This window comes from Mobula birostris, chromosome 15 (assembly GCF_030028105.1).
Source record: "Mobula birostris isolate sMobBir1 chromosome 15, sMobBir1.hap1, whole genome shotgun sequence".
NCBI classification, from domain to species: domain Eukaryota; kingdom Metazoa; phylum Chordata; class Chondrichthyes; order Myliobatiformes; family Myliobatidae; genus Mobula; species Mobula birostris.
The window spans coordinates 1823459-1842486 of NC_092384.1; the positions used below are offsets into that span (position 1 = coordinate 1823459).

Sequence of the window (19028 nt, forward strand, 5' to 3'; positions counted from 1 at the left end):
GAAGTGTTGAGATCAAGAACACGTAAAGTGTCTTGGATGTAGGTGGGAAGGGACTGAACCAAGGGGGATAGAATAGAGTCAAAGTATGTGGACATGAATTCAGTGGTGCGGGAGCAAGCAGAGACAATGGGCCTACCCGAGCAGTCAGGTTTGTGGATCATGGGTACGAGGTAGGAATGAGAAGTGTGGGGTAAAGGAAACTATGTTTTGCCTCAGTGGATGGGTGTTCTTCAGAGCTGATGAAGCTATTAATGGTGTCGGAGACAATTTCTGAATGGTCCTTGGATTCTTGCAAGGGATAAGTAAAAGGAGCTGTTGATTGGCCTCAGCAAGTTAGAGGTCAGTCCCCCACATTACAATAACATCCCCTTTGTCTGCGGTTTAATGGTAAGCTTTGGGATTGGTGTAGAGAGCAGTGCATTCAGAGGGGGTAAGGTTTGAGGAGGGGAGAGGAGTGCAGAAGAGAACATTGATGTCTCATTGACAATTAGAGATAAAAAGATGCAGAGGAGGCAGAGATCCAGTGGGGTGTCCAAGAAGAGGTGGGTGGTTGAAGATGGGAGGAAGAGTTATCGATGCAGAGTGGGGAATTCTTGCCAGAGAAGTGGGTTCTGGTAGTGTAGCGGTTAGCGTGTTGCTATGGCAGCTTGGGGCGTCAGAGTTCAGAGCTCAATTCCTGTGTCCTCTGTAAGCAAGTTTCAATGCTCCTTTCCATGCCAACGTGGGTTTCCTGTGGTTGCTCCATTTTCCTCCCATTGTCCAAACTGGTTAGTAGGTCAATTTGTTATTGTAAATTACCCTATGATGAGGCAAAGGTTAAATCTGTTTGTTGCTGGGCAGTGTGGTTTGAAGGGCTAGAAGGGCTGTTCTGCACTGTCTCTCTAAATAAACAAACAAACAAACAAATCAATAAAAAATAATTAGGAGTGGATCCTGCCATACTTAATTAGATCGTCCTTAAAGTTTGGCCTTCCTAGGGTAGATTTCTGTCCAGGGTACAGGAACAATCCGTGGCAGCTAATGAGGTCAGATATGAACCTTGGCCTCTGGAGTTGAAGGGCAGAGGCATGAACTACTGTGACAACATTTTGCTGTCTATTTTTTTCAGTCAAGTCTTTCTATAGACAAGGCAAAAGTGCTCTGAGAATTCTTGCAATGTCATAAGCACATGCAATGAGAAAAAATATCCATTCTCATCTACCAGGGCTTCAGACCAATACCACTCACTGCTTGTCTAATGGGCCTCAGACACTTGGCACTTTGTGGGCTCCGGAACCACATCTCTCATTACTTAACCAATGGACTACATGCCTCTTCATCTTACTGATCCATGGTCCCACATCACGCACTGTTGAATCAATGTGCTCCAGACCCAGACTACTCACTGCTTGATCAATCGATTACTAACACTCATTCTACTGGCCTCAGACCCAGACCACTCAGTCCTTGACCTACTAGGGTCCAGACTTGCATCATACACAGTTTGACCTGCTGAGCTTCAGACTGACATGACTCACAGTGACCAATAGACTTCATCTGCTGTGAACTGGATGAGCATTGCTCTCGTTCTCATTGACCAGCTAGCAGCTATTTTTCCCCACTGACTGCATGACCAGAAGGCATCAGTTGCTGTCATACTACACATTCATTGGCCATGGGCTCCCACCAATGCCTTTCCCTCATGGACTGTGGTCCCAGACGTGTTCTCTGGACAGTGGCAGCAGTTATCCTCCACTTGGCCCACCAGTGCTGTCTGGCTAATAGCGATTAGTTCCCCTCAGAGTGAATCTGTATGCACTGTTCCACTTCCCGCTCACTACTAGGCCAATCAGCCTGTTTTCCACTTAGTAAGGAGCCCTGTCAAAATGTGGTGAACAAGATAAGAGCTGATAGGATGAGGAGAAGTATGTTATCTTGCAATGAAGTCTAATTTGCTGATGATATTAATGAGGATGGGGCAGAATGTAGAGAATTAAGGTTTGATGATAGCATGAAAATGTTGGGACATTTGCTGCAAATGGGTCAAGATAGTGTGAGTGAATGAGTCAGAAGTTGGCAATTAAAGTTTTATGTGGCCAAGCAGAAGGTTGTGCAACTCTGTAAGAGAAATCGATATTTAAGTCAGAAGTTCCCAACCTGGGGTCTGTGGACCCCTTGCTTAATGGCATTGGTCCATGGCATAAAAAGTTTGGGAACCCCTATCTAAATGTTTTGTAAATGAGTGTAGTACAGAGGAACTGAGGGGATTTCGTGCACAAATCACAGAAAGTTAGCATCAGTTACAACAACACACATCAAAGTTGCTGGTGAACGCAGCAGGCCAAGCAGCATCTGTAGGAAGAGGTACAGTCGACGTTTCAGGCTGAGACCCTTCGTCAGGACTAACTGAAGGAAGAGTGAGTAAGGGATTTGAAAGTTGGAGGGGGAGGGGGAGATCCAAAATGATAGGAGAAGACAGGAGGGGGAGGGATAGAGCCAAGAGCTGGACAGGTGATAGGCAAAACGGGATACGAGAGGATCATGGGACAGGAGGTCCGGGAAGAAAGATGGGGGGGGGACCCAGAGGATGGGCAAGAGGTATATTCAGAGGGACAGAGGGAGAAAAAGGAGAGTGAGAGAAAGAATGCATAAAAACATCTTTCCCTCCCCACCTCTCTCTGCATTCCGCAGGGATCGCTCCCTACACAACTCCCTTGTCCATTCGTCCCCCCCATCCCTCCCCACTGATCTCCCTCCTGGCACTTATCCGTGTAAGCGGAACAAGTGCTACACATGCCCTTACACTTCCTCCCTTACCACCATTCAGGGCCCCAAACAGTCCTTCCAGGTGAGGCAACACTTCACCTGTGAGTCGACTGGGGTGATATACTACGTCTGGTGCTCCCGATGTGGCCTTTTATATATTGGCGAGACCCGATGCAGATTGGGAGACCGCTTTGCTGAACATCTACGCTCTGTCCGCCAGAGAAAGCAGGATCTCCCAGTGGCCACACATTTTAATTCCACATTCCATTCCCATTCTGACATGTCTATCCACGGCCTCCTCTACTGTAAAGATGAAGCCACACTCAGGTTGGAGGAACAATACCTTATATTCCGTCTGGGTAGCCTCCAACCTGATGGCATGAACATCGACTTCTCTAACTTCCGCTAAGGCCCCACCTCCCCCTCGTACCCCATCTGTTACTCATTTTTATGCACAGATTCTTTCTCTCACTCTCCTTTTTCTCCCTCTGTCCCTCTGAATATACCTCTTGCCCATCCTCTGGGTCCCCCCCCCTTGTCTTTCTTCCCAGACCTCCTGTCCCATGATCCTCTCGTATCCCCTTTTGCCTATCACCTGTCCAGCTCTTGCCTCTATCCCTCCCCCTCCTGTCTTCTCCTATCATTTTGGATCTCCCCCTCCCCCTCCAACTTTCAAATCCCTTACTCACTCTTCCTTCAGTTAGTCCTGACGAAGGGTCTCGGCCTGAAACATCGACTGCACCTCTTCCTACAGATGCTGCTTGGCCTGCTGCGTTCACCAGCAACTTTGATGTGTGTTGCTTGAATTTCCAGCATCTGCAGAATTCCTGTTGTATCAGTTACAACAAGTGGTCAGGATGGCACATAGTATAAAGTATTGTACAGTTGTTCAGGGTACACATGGTGCCCTGCCTAGAGTACTGTGCAGTTTTGTTCCTTATTTATTAAAGAAGATACTGGTACATGAGACAGGCCAAAATAGATTCACCAGGCTAATTTCTGGAATGAGAAGTTTGTCTAATGATATTCTCTAGAGTTAAGAAATGAGGTCTGGTCTTAATGAAACATAAGATTGTAAGGTTGCATAACAGACTACATGTTGAGATGTTCCTGTTGATGAAAGAACAGTCGTAATCGTAGTCATACTTTATTGATCCTGTGACGAAACCGGATTTCCCTCGGGATCAATAAAGTATGACTATCTCAAAGGAAGAAACATTGTTATGAGATTAGGAATTAACATTTAAAGCTGAAGTGTGCTGGAACGTGTTCTTGCAGAGGGTGGTAAATGTGTAGAAATCTTTATCCCAGAGTTTTGTGGAGACTGAGTACAGAGGAAGTAGGTACATTTTTGGAAGATCCAGGGATTGAGAACAATGGGGGATTGGAACAAAAGATGAAATGAGGCCCTGTGGCAGATCAACTATGATCATATTGAACACTCTGGCAGGCCTATTCCTCCTATTTTCTTATGTTCTGGTACGGTCAATGGCCATCAGTCTCATTTCAGGCCCCTTGGAACCAATTGCTGAGCACAGGCCATCGGTCTTCTGGGTGGCAACCCTTTATCCCATACATCAGAATCAGGTTTAATATCACCAGCATATGTCAAAAAATGTGTTGCTAACCCTAACCCTAATGCTTAATCATTAACCTCTGTCCTGTATTCACTGTTTGCTTCCCGAGTGTCTGTCACCAATTTACAGCCATAAGGCGTTTAGTCTCACACTACACATCAGTCTCTGCCTGCCTGCTCACCCAATGGATGTGAGATCCTCACTTGCTATTAATCCCACTATCCTAACTCTCTACAACACCATTAGGCTTTAGACCCCTGCTGACTGCACAGCCACTCATGATTACCTTTCCCCACAATTCACTGCACAGCCACTGGTCATCAGGTCCTTATTCATGGCCTCCCTACAGAAGCAGTGGAATTGAACCTCGGTTGCTAGCACTGAAATAGTGTTATGCAAACTGCTATGCCATCCCCATTGCTCAAGTAGTCAGATATCCCTGACTGCTTCTTGACCAATGAGCCTCATAGCACAAAATCAGGCTATTTGGCCCACTGCGACAATGTTGACTTCAAACACCCATTTACACTAATTATTAATCCCCATATTAATCCCATTTGGTATTTTCCCCATGTTCCCACCAACTCTCCCCAGAATTTCCCACTGTGTACACAGGGTAATTTACATTGGCCCATTAGCGAATCTTTGGGATGTAGGACAGGGGCACGGACCTGTTTAATATTGACAATATTCTTGCAGACTGGCCAACCGGGGGGTGGGGGGGGGCGGGAGGGGTGTTAATCATGACTGGAACATAGGTGGTAAGTCAACTATAAGTTGCTTATAAGTGGCTAATACACTCAATTTCGTTTCTAAAAGGGTTTATCTAACGAATTTAATATTAAACACAGCGCATATTTTCCTCGCATGAATATTGATAAGTCAATTATTAGTCAATAGTATCACAACGTTTTAAGTAACATTTGGATATTAAACACAGCACGTATTTTCCCCATATGAACATATAAAATCATTGCAACACACCAATACGCCGAATCAGTGGGAGCCCTTGGCTTGTTTTCCTGCAACAAAATGGTCCTATTGAGGAGTGATAGGAGACAGTGATACTCGAAGGGGTTCCTTATGTCCAGTCTATTCCGCAATTTAGTTTTCATTGCATTCATTGCAGAAAACTCCACTTCGCAGTGATATGATGTTGGAAATGGAAGCAACGTTTTCCGTGCTTTCGTGGCTATCTCAGGATATTCAGCCTTGACTTTGATCCAGAATGCCGGCAGAGATGTTATGTCAAACATACTTTTTAGCCCACCGTCATTTGCAAGCTCGAGGAGCTGATCTTTTTCCCACGCTGACATGGATGGTTCACCGGGGACATTCACAAATGGGTCATGGACCCATTCCTTTGCACGTCTTGGGTCACTGATGACCTCGCGCGTGTTCAAGTTCAACAGTGCGTGACAGGGAATGAGGAAAGGTGCAGCTGACACATATCGTTTCATATCGCCAAATCATATCATTTCCTCGCAGCCCAGTAGCACATGCTTTACGGCCCAGTGGTTGGGGACCACTGATGTAAGAGGAAACCAGAGCAACCAGGGGAAATCCATGTGATACAGGGAAAATGTACAAGCTCCACACCAATAGCATCTGAAAATTGAGCCCAGCTTTCTGGTGCCGTGAAGCAGCAGCTCTACTAGCTGCACCACTCTGCTGACTTATGCCCATTTGGTTGTGGTTCATGTCCAGACAGCATTACTGTCAATCACTATTTGCTATTGAGCTAATTTGAGCCAGGTGTGTGTGTGCAAAGTCCTGAAATCAAAGATGGCTGTGCCTCAGTGATGACATGCTCACCTTTGAATCTGAAGTTCATAGCTTCAAGCCCCAGTCGAGAGACCTGTCCAATGAGAGTGTGGCCCTGATCAACTTCCCGACAAACTTATGTTGTATATTTGGACTTTCAGAAGGCCTTTGACAAGATACCACACATGAGGCTGCTTACCAAGTTAAGAGCCCATTGTATTTCAAGAAAATTGCTAACATGTTTAGAGCAGTAGCTGATTGGTAGGAGGCAGCAAGTGGGAATATAAGGATCCTTTTCTGGTTGGCTGCCAGTGACTGCTGGTATTCCACTTCTTTTTATGCTGTATACAAATGATTTGGAAGATGGAATAGATGGCTTTGCTGCCAAGTTTGCAGATGATACGAAAACTGGTGGAGGGGCACGTAGTGATGAGGAAACGGGTAGGATGCAGAAGGACTCAGACAGATTAGGAGAATGGGCAAGAAAGTGGCAAAGGAAATACATTGTTGGAAAATGCATGGTCATGCACTTTGGTAGTAGAAATAAATGTGTGGACTATTTTCTAAAAGGGGAGAAAATTCAAAAATCTGAGATGCAGAGGGACTTGGGAGTTCTTGTGCAGAACACCCTGAAGGTTAACTTGCAGGTCGAGTTGGTGGTGAGGAAGGTAAATGCCATGTTAGCATTCATTTCAAGAGGTCTAGAATTCAAGAGTAGGAATATGATACTGAAGCATTATAAGGCACTGGTGAGGCCTCACCTTGAGTATTGTGAACAGTTTTGGGCCCCTCATCTTAGAAAAGATGTGCTGGCATTGGAGAGGGTTCAGAGGAGATTCACAAGGATGATTCCAGGAATGAAAAGGTTATCATACGAGGAACATTTGATGACCCTGGGTCTGTACTCACTGGAATTCAGAAGGATGAGGGGGGATCTCATTGAAACCTTTCGAATGTTGAAAGGCCTAGACAGAGTATATGTGGAAAGGACAAGAGGGCACAGCCTCAGGATTGAGGGGCGCCCTTTCAAAACAGAGATACGGAGAAATTTCTTTAGCCAAAGGATGGTGAATTTGTTGCCAAATGCAGCTGTGGAGGCCAGGTCGTTGGGTGTATTTAAGGCAGAGATTGATCGGTTCTTGATTGGACATGGCATCAAAGGTTACCGGGAGAAGGCTGGGAACTGGGATTGAGGAGGAGATAGAAAAAGGATCAGCCATGATTGAATGGTGGCGCAGACTAGCTGAGCCAAATGGCCTAATTCTGCTCCTATGTGTTATGGTCTTATGGTCTAAATTGTTCATAGATTGTTGCTTTGACACTCACCCAGTACTGGTTCTGTACCTGGCTGAAATCAGGTAGGTTCTCTAGTCTGCTGGTCTGCTACCAATATTGTAGAAAAACAGCAAAGGAGATTTTATAAATTCAGTCACTATCCTCTACATGAGTACTCTACATGATTTCCTGCCTTGATCCACATCCCTTCCTCACCAGCAGAGACCTGCACACTTCTATGTGGTCTCTTAACTCTGGTGGCATATTCCACAGTTCACAAACTTCTCTGCCTAACGTAAGATTCTTGTCTTTATTTATATTTACATGCTCTAATAAGTAAGTTGCTTTTGATGCTGGGTCACTGTGCTGAGGATCTGTTGATTATATAGTGGCTGCTTCCCGGCTGCACCCTGCAGGTTCCTGTCAGTGCGAATCAGTTACTGTTCTCTCTTTCCAGCTGCTCACAAGAAGTCCAGCTTTGACGTTGTGCTCTCTGGTGTCGTGCCAGGCTCTGCAAGTCAACACACTTTTGACACCTTTGCTGAAATAGCTCGAGTTCTGAAACCTGGAGGAAGATTTTACTTCAAGGAGCCCGTGTGTATATCAGGTGGCATTTTACTTTAGATTTTGTAATCTACTACAGGTGCAATGTTTATAGAATGGAGAAGTGGTAAAATGCAGACACTGATGAGAATGTGAACTATACAAAGCTGAAAAAGTAAATGTGCAAAATATGGACATGCTGAGGTTAGAGAGCATCTGTGGGCAGTGAAACACAGTTGACATTGTCAATGGCCCTTCAATGGAACTGGGAAATGTTTCAGTGAGTATAGAGGCAGGGAGGGCAACACTGCACTTGGCTGGAAGGGCATTAAATGGTGGGGAATGATAGTGCAAGGTAAACAGAGGCAGCGAGTCCCATGGTGACGAGGGAGCAGGATCATTGTCAATGATGTCAGGTACTCTTGGTAATGGTAAGGAGTGGTGTGGTAATGGATGGTGTAAAAGACAGGGTTTGGTCTGTTGAACATAAAGCAAGGAGATCACGATGTGAGATCTGGGACCTGTTGTGGTTCCATTGTAGGTCCAAGATTCAGGGAAGGATGAAAGCAGAATTGGAGGGGATGGGAGAGACATGGTAGAGGGACCTGTCAGCAGTGAAAGGGTATTGTTGGAAAACGAGTTTGGAGGCTCCCATTTTGTACTAAAGTGTGAAATTTTACCATGAACATTCGTGCTCCAGCACCTAAATCAAAACTAGTAAACCAATGGAAAAAGCCCCCAATGCTATCATGTGGCTTGTTCTGGTATTGGTGCCAGTCCACTAGGACTGAGTTTCGAATGGTAGTCTTCACAGCAACTCAATGCCTCTCCTCAGAGAGGCAGATTAACCCTTTGCTATATGCTTCGTGACAGTAGAAATGTAACTCCATGCTATCGTATTTTCCATCATTAGAGAGAAAACAATAGGAAACTGAAAGGTCAAACTGGGTTTAAAATAATGAAACTTTTTGCAAGAACAGTTATCAGAGGGAGAGTGATGAGGAGGGATACCCAGCTTATGCAGGATATTTGGATTTCTGGTAAAAAAATTATGAAGTGTCAAATAAAATCAGATCGGGGCATTTATCTTTCTATGACATCAAAGTTCCAGTTCAAAGTAAATTTATTATCAAAGTATGTATTCAACTCTGACATTCATTTTCATGCGGGCATACTCAATAAATCCATAATAGAATAATAACCATAACAGAATCAGTGAAAGACCACACCAACCTGGGTGTTCGACCAGTGTGCAAAAGACAAAAAACTGTGCCAATACAAAAAACAAATAATTAATAAGCCAAAAATATTAAGAACATCAGGGGAAGAGTGCTTACAAGTAAATCCAGAGGTTGAGGGAACATAGCAATGATGAGGCGTGAAGTTGAGTGAAGTTATTCCCTTTGGTTCAAGAGCCTGATGGTTAAGGTGTAATAACTGTTCCTGAACCCAGTGGTGTGAGTACATCTGCCTGAGAGCAGCTGCAAGGAGAGAACATCTTCTGGGTGTTAGGGGTCCCAGAAGATGGATGCTGCTTTCCTACAATAATGTTTCATGTAGATGTGCTCAATGGAAGGGCTTTACTTTTGATAGACTAGGCCATATCTACTAGTTTTGTAGGATTTTCCATTGAAGGACATTGGTGTTTCTGTACTAGGCTGTGATGCAGCCAGTCAATATACTTTTCACTACACATCTATGGAAGTTTGTCAAAGTTTTAGATGTCATGCTGAATCTTTGCAAACTCCTAAGGAAGTAAAGGCACTGCTGTGCTCTCTTTGTAATTGAACTTGCATGCTGGGCCCAGGATCGGTCCCCTGAAATAACACCGAGGAATTTAAAGTTGTTGACCCTTTCCACCTTCGATCCTCCAATGTAGACTGATTTATGAAACTCTTATTTCTTTCTCCTGAACTCAATAATTAGCTCCTTGATCTTGCTGGCCTTCAATAAGAGGTTGTTGTTGTTGTGGCACCACTCAGCCATATTTTCGGTCTCCCTCCTGTATGCTGTATTATCACTACCTTTGATTTGGCCTATGACAGTGATGTTGTGAGCGAACTTGAATATGGCATTGGAACGGTACTTAGCCACACAGTCGTAAGTGTAACGTGAGTAGAGGAGGGGGCTAAGCACACAGCCTTGTGGTGAACCTGTACTGATAGTGGTTGTGGAGGAGATGTTGCTGCCAATCCGTACTGACTGGGGTCTGCAAGTGAAGAAATTGAAGGTCTGATTGCACAAGGAGATATTGAGGTCAAGGTCCAGGAGCTTATTGATTAGTTTTGAAAGGATGATGGTATTAAATGCTGAGCTGTAGTCGGTAAAGAGCATCCCCCTTTCTACCTGCATCACAACATCTGGCTGACTGTGAGGTTGAATCCATTTTATTATACGTGGGAACCATTTAATTTTCATAAAATAGCAGGGTAGAAGCTATCCTTGAGCCTGGTGATATGTGCTTTTAGGCTTTTGTATCTTCCTGTCTAACAGGAGAGGAGAGAAGAGAGAATGTCTTGGGTAGATGGGATCTTTGATTATGCTGGATGTTTTACTAAGGTAGCAAAAAGTGCAGACAGAGTCCATGGAGGGAATGCTGGTTTCCGTGATGTGCTGAGAGTTGACTCCCCGTGAAAATATTTTGCAGCTGCTCTGAGATGACATTGACCTTGGCACCTGGCAGGCATCACACCATCCTGACGTCACAGAATATCCTGTCTGTCCCCCTGATGTTGACTGCTGGAAAGCTGGGGTGGGAAAGTAAATTTCTAAGGAGGATCCAAGGGTTCTGCAAAGGACTATTCACTCAGTTTGGTGAGTGAGTAGGAAGTTCTAGATGGATTATAATGTTGAAAAATGTAAGGTGACTAACTTTCAGTAGAAAGTTGAGATTCTTTGTAAACAAAGGATCCAGGTGTCCTTGTGTGTGAAAGGAAGGTGATTGCTATGTTGACATTTATTTCAGAGTGCCTGCATTGCATGGAGTGTTGATATCACATTCTAGTTAATTAACAGCTTTCCTGTCAGAGCAAGTAATATTTCACAATCAGTATTAGGTTTATAATCACTGATTATGATGCAAAGTTTGCTGTTTTGTAACAGCAGTATGGTGCAGCACATAAACAATAATATAAGTTACAAAAACTAAATCAATTGATTGTGCAAAAGGGGTGCTATTCATGGACCATTCAAAAATCTGAGGGCTGAAGGGAAGAAACTATTCCTAAAATGTTAAATGTTTGACTTCCTCAATTGTGCTGGATGGTGAAGCTCTTTAATGATGGTGCCCCCTTATTGAGATACTGGATGGTGAGGAGGATTATGCTCTTGATGGAGATTGCGGAATCTACAATCCTCTGCATCCTCTTGCGACCATGCACATTGGACTCTCCAAATCATTGTTGTGTAAGGACACCAGGACAGTGAGCTTGCTGACATTTGAGTTTCCAACATGGTTCCTGTTGTTGGGTATTCACTCTGTTTTTGTAAGTCTGTTGTCATTCTCTCACCAAGAGTTTCAAGTATCAACACATGGTAGAAAAGGGTTAAACTGATAACCTGGTCCTAGGAGCATTATATCAGTCACTAACATGGACAGCACCTCTCCCTGACCCAATATACTGTTTGTGACGAAGGTCCGTCACTGACTATGGACGGCACATGGCGCACTCATCCCCAGCAGTAATAGTGACTGGGTCTGAACCAGAGCTGCTGCGTGGAGCCGTTTCATACAGAGGCAGCAGCAACCTGCACAGGCGTGCTGATGGTGGAGGATACCATCTTTAATTGGATCATTGAGTTAATTAGCTTTTGGTTGGTCTAGGGGAAGGGGCTTAGCAGTTATAAGCCTCAGGTTACCAAGGCTTTGGGGTTAGTTTTCTTTTGTGTTTAGTCTGAGGGTAGCTATATATATTGTTTTTTTTTCCAGATTTTGTCTTGTTTTGAGGTAGATAAAAGCACCTCAATCTAGTTTTGCGACTCAAGCCATCTTGTTACTTTTCTTAAACAATTGACCCAGAGTTTTTTGTGACACTGTTGCATCCATATTAGGTGACAACGGCAGATTGAAGACTGCATCACAGCTCATCTCTCTACTGAAACTGGCTGGCTTTACGGAGGTCTGTGAGGTATGTCTGAGCCTAGGCGCTGTCTAATCAGTGATAAAACTGGCATCTTGGTTCATGCTGGGGAGAGCCAGCAATGTCACTGGGGGGAGGAATTTTGGTATGATGTGTCTTTGAAAAGAGAGCAGTTTTGAAGGGCAATTGGGAGGTGCAGAGGGGAGAAGGGTGAGCTTGGAGTATTATTGAGGAGAGCATTGTCTTGTATTGTACAGGGAGGGATGGCATACAGTGTATACGGTTGGGGTGTCTAAGGGCAGTAGATTCATTGTAGGAGATACTAAGATTGTGGGGTGAAATGGCTCTGGGTGGGATGTCTGGGTTACTATTGAGTGAGAGGAAGATCTGAGAGAGGAGCTAAGGGAACTCCCATGGAAGCATTATGAGAAGTGGAGGTGTATGAGTGAATGAGAGGCCTTAGGCTGCTGAGGGTTGGATGAAAGGGGAGAGGCTATGTTTAAATCACATTCAGTACATCACAGGGTTACTCCCTAACTTCAGAATCTGTGCCCAGTCTTTTAGACAGATTAGTATGGTATTTTACTTGGGTTAAATTCATGGCTTCGCTTAGGTTACAGTCCTGGTTTTTAACAAGCCCTTTCCTTTTCACTTTTTTAATATCGTTTGGATGTCTCCCCTGGTGAGGTTGCACTTGGAGTATTGTGTTTGGTTTTGGTCACCCTGTAATGGAAAAGGTGTGGTTAAATTGGAGAGTGCAGAAATGATTTATGAAGATGTTACTGGAAGTATTGGGCTTGAGTTATATGAAGAAGTTGGCCGGGCTAGGTTTTTATTCCTTGGAACACAGGAGACTGAGGGAAGACCTTATAGAAAACTTTAAAATAATGTGAAGCATAGATAAGGTGGATGGTAACAGTCTTTCCCCTAGATAGAGGAGTCCAAAACTAGGGAGCATAGATATAGAATGAGAGAGGTGAGATTTAAGTGGGACATGAGAGGCAACTTTTTCACTCAGAGGATGATGAGTATATGGAAGGAGGTGTTGAAGTAAGTACAATAATATCATTTAAGAAGCACTTGGAGGGGCAGGGCTTAGAGAAATACAACCAGGTCACTTGGTTGCTAGTGCTCCAGGTACACGTGCTCACTAAACCAGTAGCAGTGGTCCTTGGCATCGGTACTAGTTCATTTGCTGTGGATTGTTTTGGCTGCACTTTGCATCCTGTTCAGACATGACTATATCTCTGCCTCTTTGACACAGATTGAGAAGGAACCTTTAACTGCTGAACAGCTGGGTTCCATGAACCAGGCCATCGGCTTTCCAGCTGGCAACCTGATAAAACTGGCAGTAAAGGCTGAGAAACCAAACTTTGAAATCGGATCTTCTTCGCAACTCTCACTGTCCTTTGTGAAAAAAGTAAACCCGGCACCAGGTGAGTGTTGGTGAGCAGGCCGGGGAAGGGTCACTTTATAGGTTTAAGGTTACGAGGGGCTAACAGTCGTGGCACTGGTAAGATGAAAGGTCAATGCTCAGCCAGCATAGGTGCAGGAATACACACAAATATTGGAGGAACTTGGTTGGTCAGGCAGCATATGGAGGGGAATAATCAGTCAACATTTTGTACCTAGACCCCTCATCAGGATTTTTACCACATGTTGAATTTCTTGTATTTAAGTCCAGCACAGGTTTGATCAGAAGGCAGTTCCCAGTTTGAGTGATATCTCTCCTTCTGTACTGTTGTTTGGATGTTTGCCGGTGTCATGTTTTCATGCTTTGAGTTAACCACAATAGAGTTTATTAAGTTTGTATACAAGATCTTAAATCCATTTACAGATCAAGTACCATTCTGGTAGTGATACAAGGTGCTGAAATCTAGTGAAATTGTGCCAAATCAATCTCGGGTGTGCACCAATACATCTAACACCTCCTTGGCTGAGGGTGCTGCCTGTGTGAATGCATGTTTCGGTTGTTCCCTTCTCTGTGGCTCTTTCTGTCCATTTAAAGAGGTTTGTGTCCATGCGCTTTCAATTGTCACTGTAACTGAGAAAAGGTAGAAGTTAAAATATAGCATAGCACAGCACAGGAACAAGCTCAGGAGTTTGCATCCGTTTCATTCCTAGTTTTGGAATTTTCATGAGAGCCTCTGGCTGGCTGTACTCACTGCGGCTTGGTTCAGACACCCAGTCTCCTTGTTGTTAGATCCAGTGTGATGCACGTAGAGACAGGTAGTGAGCTCGCACAGGCCAGAGAGCTGAGTTAGCACTGACAGTGTTTGAAGAGGAAGAACTGATCTAATCACACAGTATGTACGGTATGGCAAGGGGGACGGGATCACCACCGGAAGTCATTAAACCATGTTAGAACTGTTTGCTGATTGATCCCTGAGCAGAGTGTTGGCTGGGTTTGTGATCTGAAACATGCAGAATAAGTGAAATTGAAGTATACCTGTCACAATGTACTCCATAGGACAGTTATAATTCTGTATAGCTCCTATCACCAATGGGGCACTTCACAGGGCGTTCTGAGAATGTGAAGGTGATAAGTAAGAGTATTCACTGAAGAAGTGAGAGCAGTGGAATAGATTTCCCTCTTCTACTCATGAAGTTTACATACATGCAAGGTATTGTGACTAGCTTTATTGTTTCAAGAGATGGTAGGGACAGTATCCACAGACAGTTGAACTAACTGATGGAATTTGCTATTCCAGAGAGGCCACAGTTGGACCCCAATACAGCAAAGGCCTGGACCTTGTCAGCTACTGATATGAATGATGATGATGTGGTGAGATTCCTCTGTCCCTTCTACCTTTCCCTGTTCAATGTGGTGAGATCCCTCAGTCCCCACTACCTTTCCCTGTTTGATTCTTTGCACCATTCTATTTTGTATTTATTATTATTACGTTATGTGTACTCTGAGTTTTATGCTAACATAAAGAATTTCATTGCAGACTGGTGTGCAATATGTGACAATAAAGGAATCAAATTGAATAAAATGTTGGAAAGAATGTCAGAGATATCTGTCGAGAGATATGGGGTTAATGTTTGGGTCCAAGTTCATCACTATCATTAGAACCTGCTTTCTGTATTCTTCTTGTAACGCTCAGTTATATTGGCTCGTATATGTCTGGGGGAAATCCCGCCCAGCACCGGCCTGAACGCTTCCCACGGAGTCGGTCGCTGTACCACTGCCGCCCGAATCAATCCCAAACATCGATCATCAGCCAGCACACCCAGTACGTTTTACCCAGTACACTTTATAGATGTTACTAAGCCTATGAAGTTAATATGAATTCGATACAGAAAAGGAAGTAATAGAAAAAAAAGGCACCAGACTTATCAAAGTCCAAGTTCTTCGTGCACAACCGTTGGAGCTTAATCGATTCCTGACGACCACCCGGATCCTGTTGACTCACGGCTCGGGACCACCCGGAGTGATTGACCGGAGCCTCTCCGCACGTCCGCCGTCCTCCCCGTCTCTCCTCCGACTCCCCGCCAAAACCCCGTCCACAGTCATATGATACAGTGTGGTATCGCACGTCCACCGTCCTCCTCGTCTCTCCTCCGACTCCCCCCCAAAAACCCGTCCACCGTCCTCCCCGTCTCTTCTCCGACTCCCCACCAAAAACCCCTGTTCCCAGTCATATGAGACAGCATTATCACATAACATGAATATCCATTGGCTAATAGCAACCTGCTGTCTGTATTAACCCAAGCAACTGTCTAACGAGAGACTTTCTCAGCATTTAACATAACAAAGAAGCATTCCCCAGTATAACATAACAAAGAAGCCATTTTAAATTTAACATACAAAAAAAGACCCCGTACATTCAATTATCGCTGCTTGACCTCAGTATTAATAACTAAAAGGTGAAGTGTATTTCCTGATGTCACAGGTCTCAGCTGATGTCCTGAAAGAATGAAAGGATGAGTGATCCTTTCCCCAGTTTGACCATAAGATCATAAAACATAGGAGCAGAATTAGGCCATTTGGCCCGTCGAGTCTACTCCACCATTCAATCATAGCTGATCCTTTTTTCCCTCCTCAACCCTCGCCCTAGCCTTCTCCCCGTAACCTTTGATGCCATGTCCAATAAAGAACTTATCAAGCTCTGCCTTAACTGCACCCAACGACCTGGCCTCCACAGCTGCCTGTGGAAACAAATTCCACAAATTCACCTCCCTCTGGCTAAAGAAGTTTCTCTTCATCGCTGTTTTAAATGGACACCCCTCTATCATGAAGCTGTGCCCTCTTGTCCTAGACACCCCCACCATGGGAAACATCCTTTCCACAACTACTCTGTCTTGGCCTTTCAACATTCAAAAGATTTCAGTGAGATCCCTCTTCATCCTCCTAAATTCCAGCGAGTACAGATCCAGAGCTATCAAATGTTCCTCATATGATAACCCTTTCATTCCCAGAATCATCCTTGTAAACATTCTCCGAACCCTCTCCAATGCCAGCATTTCTTTTTTCAGATGAGGAGCCGAACACTGTTCACAATACTCAAGGTGAGGCCTCACCAGTGTCTTACAGTCTCAGAATCACATTCTTGCTTCTTGCATCCTAGACCTCTTGAGATGAATCCTAACATTGCATTTGCCTTCCTCACCACCTCTCACTCACTTTTCCAAGCTGTTGAAACCACCCCTACTATTTAATGTAATTCCCTACCCACAGCCCTGGTTATGTCATTCACCAGGACCCCCTCAGAACAGCTTCCTGTTTTCCAACAATGGCACCACTATCCCACAAATTCAAACCCACTTAACCCACACCAATCTTTGAGCCATGCATTTACCACGTGATTTACCAGACATTATTACCTTTTTGGTTATGCATTTTAATTTGGTCCTTGGCTGCTCAAATTTTCTCTATAGAACCTCTTTCCTTGTTCACCCTGTGTCATTGACACTCACATGAACTACAACTAAATGTTTCCCCTCCCACTCCATATTCCTATGCAAGTCAAATGAGATGTCCTGAATCTGGATATTTGGCAGACAATACTGCCCTCAGGACTCTCAATCGTTGTGATAGAGAATTGGTCTATTCCTCTGACTGTACTATCCCCAATTGTAACTACGTTTCTCTTCTCTCCCCACTTTTGAATGGCTCCCTGAACCACAGTGCCACGGTTCAGCTGCTCATCCTTTCTAGAGCCTCTCATACTGTCAGAGAAGAACAATCTCAGACCTGTTGGCAAGTTCAAGGGCTGAGGTTTCTCCGGGAGCCCCCTACCTGCCTCACTCACCATCATACCCACTTGTCCCGGGCCATGGACCATCTCAGAAGCAGTTAACCTAATGGGTGTGACTGCCTCCTGCAACAGTACTCGGGTAACTCTCGCCCTCCCTGATCTACTGCAGGGTTTGAAGCTCAGATTTCAGGTCATCTACTTTGAGCCTGAGTTCCTGGAGCAGCCAACACTTGCTGCAGATGTGATCAGTGGGAAGCCCAGTGGTTCCACATCCTGCATCCCACACCCGTACTTTATTTAAGTAGTTGTCTCCCAGTATTTTAACTAGTAGTCCCCCCCCCCACCCCATAACTGCGTGCTCCCTTTCCCCCCACATGCGCCGCTGCCTCATCCTTCTACTTTTTACACACTGTTCCAGCCGCTTCTTTCCCCAGCACCTTCAGTCCACCCTCTCTTTTCCCCACAGGGACACATTCCCACTGCCCATCCCCTCACCATAACTGGAGCCTCAGTCTCCAACTCCCGACTCCTCCAGTCTGAGTGCTTTCCTGCTCGGGTGTCTTTTCAGTTCCAGTGACTCCGCAGGTTGTTAGTCAGCATTGGGGCAAGCACATAATTGATCTTCCTGCCCTTGTCCTGACTGGAAGAGCATGTCTGGTAATGGGGAGGGGAAGGGCAGTGGTATCATTGTCTAGTTCTCCAGAGGCTTGAGCTGTGTGTCCATCCTGCAGGTATGAATTTCAAAGGTTGTCAGCCTGGTGTTAGGTTGATGATGACACCACTGTCGTTGGCGAATCAAAGGTGGCGATGAATCAGCAGGTAAAATGCAGATTGAAAACCTGGCTGACTGGTGCCGTAGGAACAACCTCTCGCTTCAGTGTCAGCAGTTGAGCACACCTCTACGGAACACTGTCACTGGAAAGCAGCATCCATTGTCAAGGACCCCCACCACCCAGGCCATGCTCTATTCTCACTATCAGAAAGAAGCTACAGGAGCCTCAGGACCCACATTAGCAAGTTCAGGAACAGCCCCTCAACCATCAGGCTCTTCACTCGTCCCATGACTGAACTGTTACTACAACTTATGGACTCACTTTCAAGGACTCTTCGTCTCATGATCTCGACATTTATTGCTTTTTTTTTCCGCAAGCTGGTAAAACCTGTGGTACGGGCATAGCCAAGTACACATATTTCTCAATTGCCAGAAATTTTCAGACTGTTCTAGTGCTGTTTATATTGTGGCTTTCTGAAGATTTACGTTAATATTGAGTGTAGGCCTAATTGTTTAATGCTATTGTGTAGTGACTTTGAGATGATACCAGTTATAGATGTTACTATTGGAACAATAGTTCAGGTTCTATTGTCTTTCAATTTCCTTTTTTAAATTTAGCATGTTTCTGGTGTTTTTCACTTTCTGATGACTATATGGTATGTGTGTTTGGAAGGGCTATAACTATTAAGTAAGTTGTTCTTGCTTGTTTATCCTGTAATATATCTGGATGGTTATTACGGATTGTCCTATCTATAATAAAGGTTCAGTTGTAATATAATTTATAGGACTCTGATCTAGAACTGGATCAGGCTTGTATTTATAGGAAGGTATGGTTTTTATGAGTTTGTACTTTAAAGCAAGGTTTTGGTGAATGATATTTGCCACTTGATTGTGACTGTATAACTAATCAGATTAAGTTAAACTGCTACAGGATCCCACAAAGGTTGGGGGGAGGGGGTTGTGGATAGTGTGGAGAGCTGTCAGAGGTTACAGTGTGACATTGATAGGATGCAAAACTGAGCTGAGAAGTGACAGATGGAGTTCAAGCCAGATAAGTGTGAGATGGTTCATT

The 19028-nt window shown here is 44.5% G+C and overlaps 1 protein-coding gene across 3 annotated transcripts in view; it reads left to right on the forward strand.

Moving 5' to 3' along the window:
* The window catches only part of ciapin1 (cytokine induced apoptosis inhibitor 1), a 46644-nt gene that overhangs the window by 14109 nt on the left and 13507 nt on the right, over positions 1 to 19028 (forward strand). For all 3 annotated transcript variants that reach the window (XM_072279235.1, XM_072279236.1, XM_072279237.1), the window contains exons 3-6: positions 7819 to 7968; positions 11955 to 12031; positions 13248 to 13419; positions 14695 to 14768. In XM_072279235.1, coding sequence (XP_072135336.1) covers positions 7819 to 7968; positions 11955 to 12031; positions 13248 to 13419; positions 14695 to 14768 — 473 coding nt within the window. The remainder of the gene's footprint in view (positions 1 to 7818; positions 7969 to 11954; positions 12032 to 13247; positions 13420 to 14694; positions 14769 to 19028) is intronic.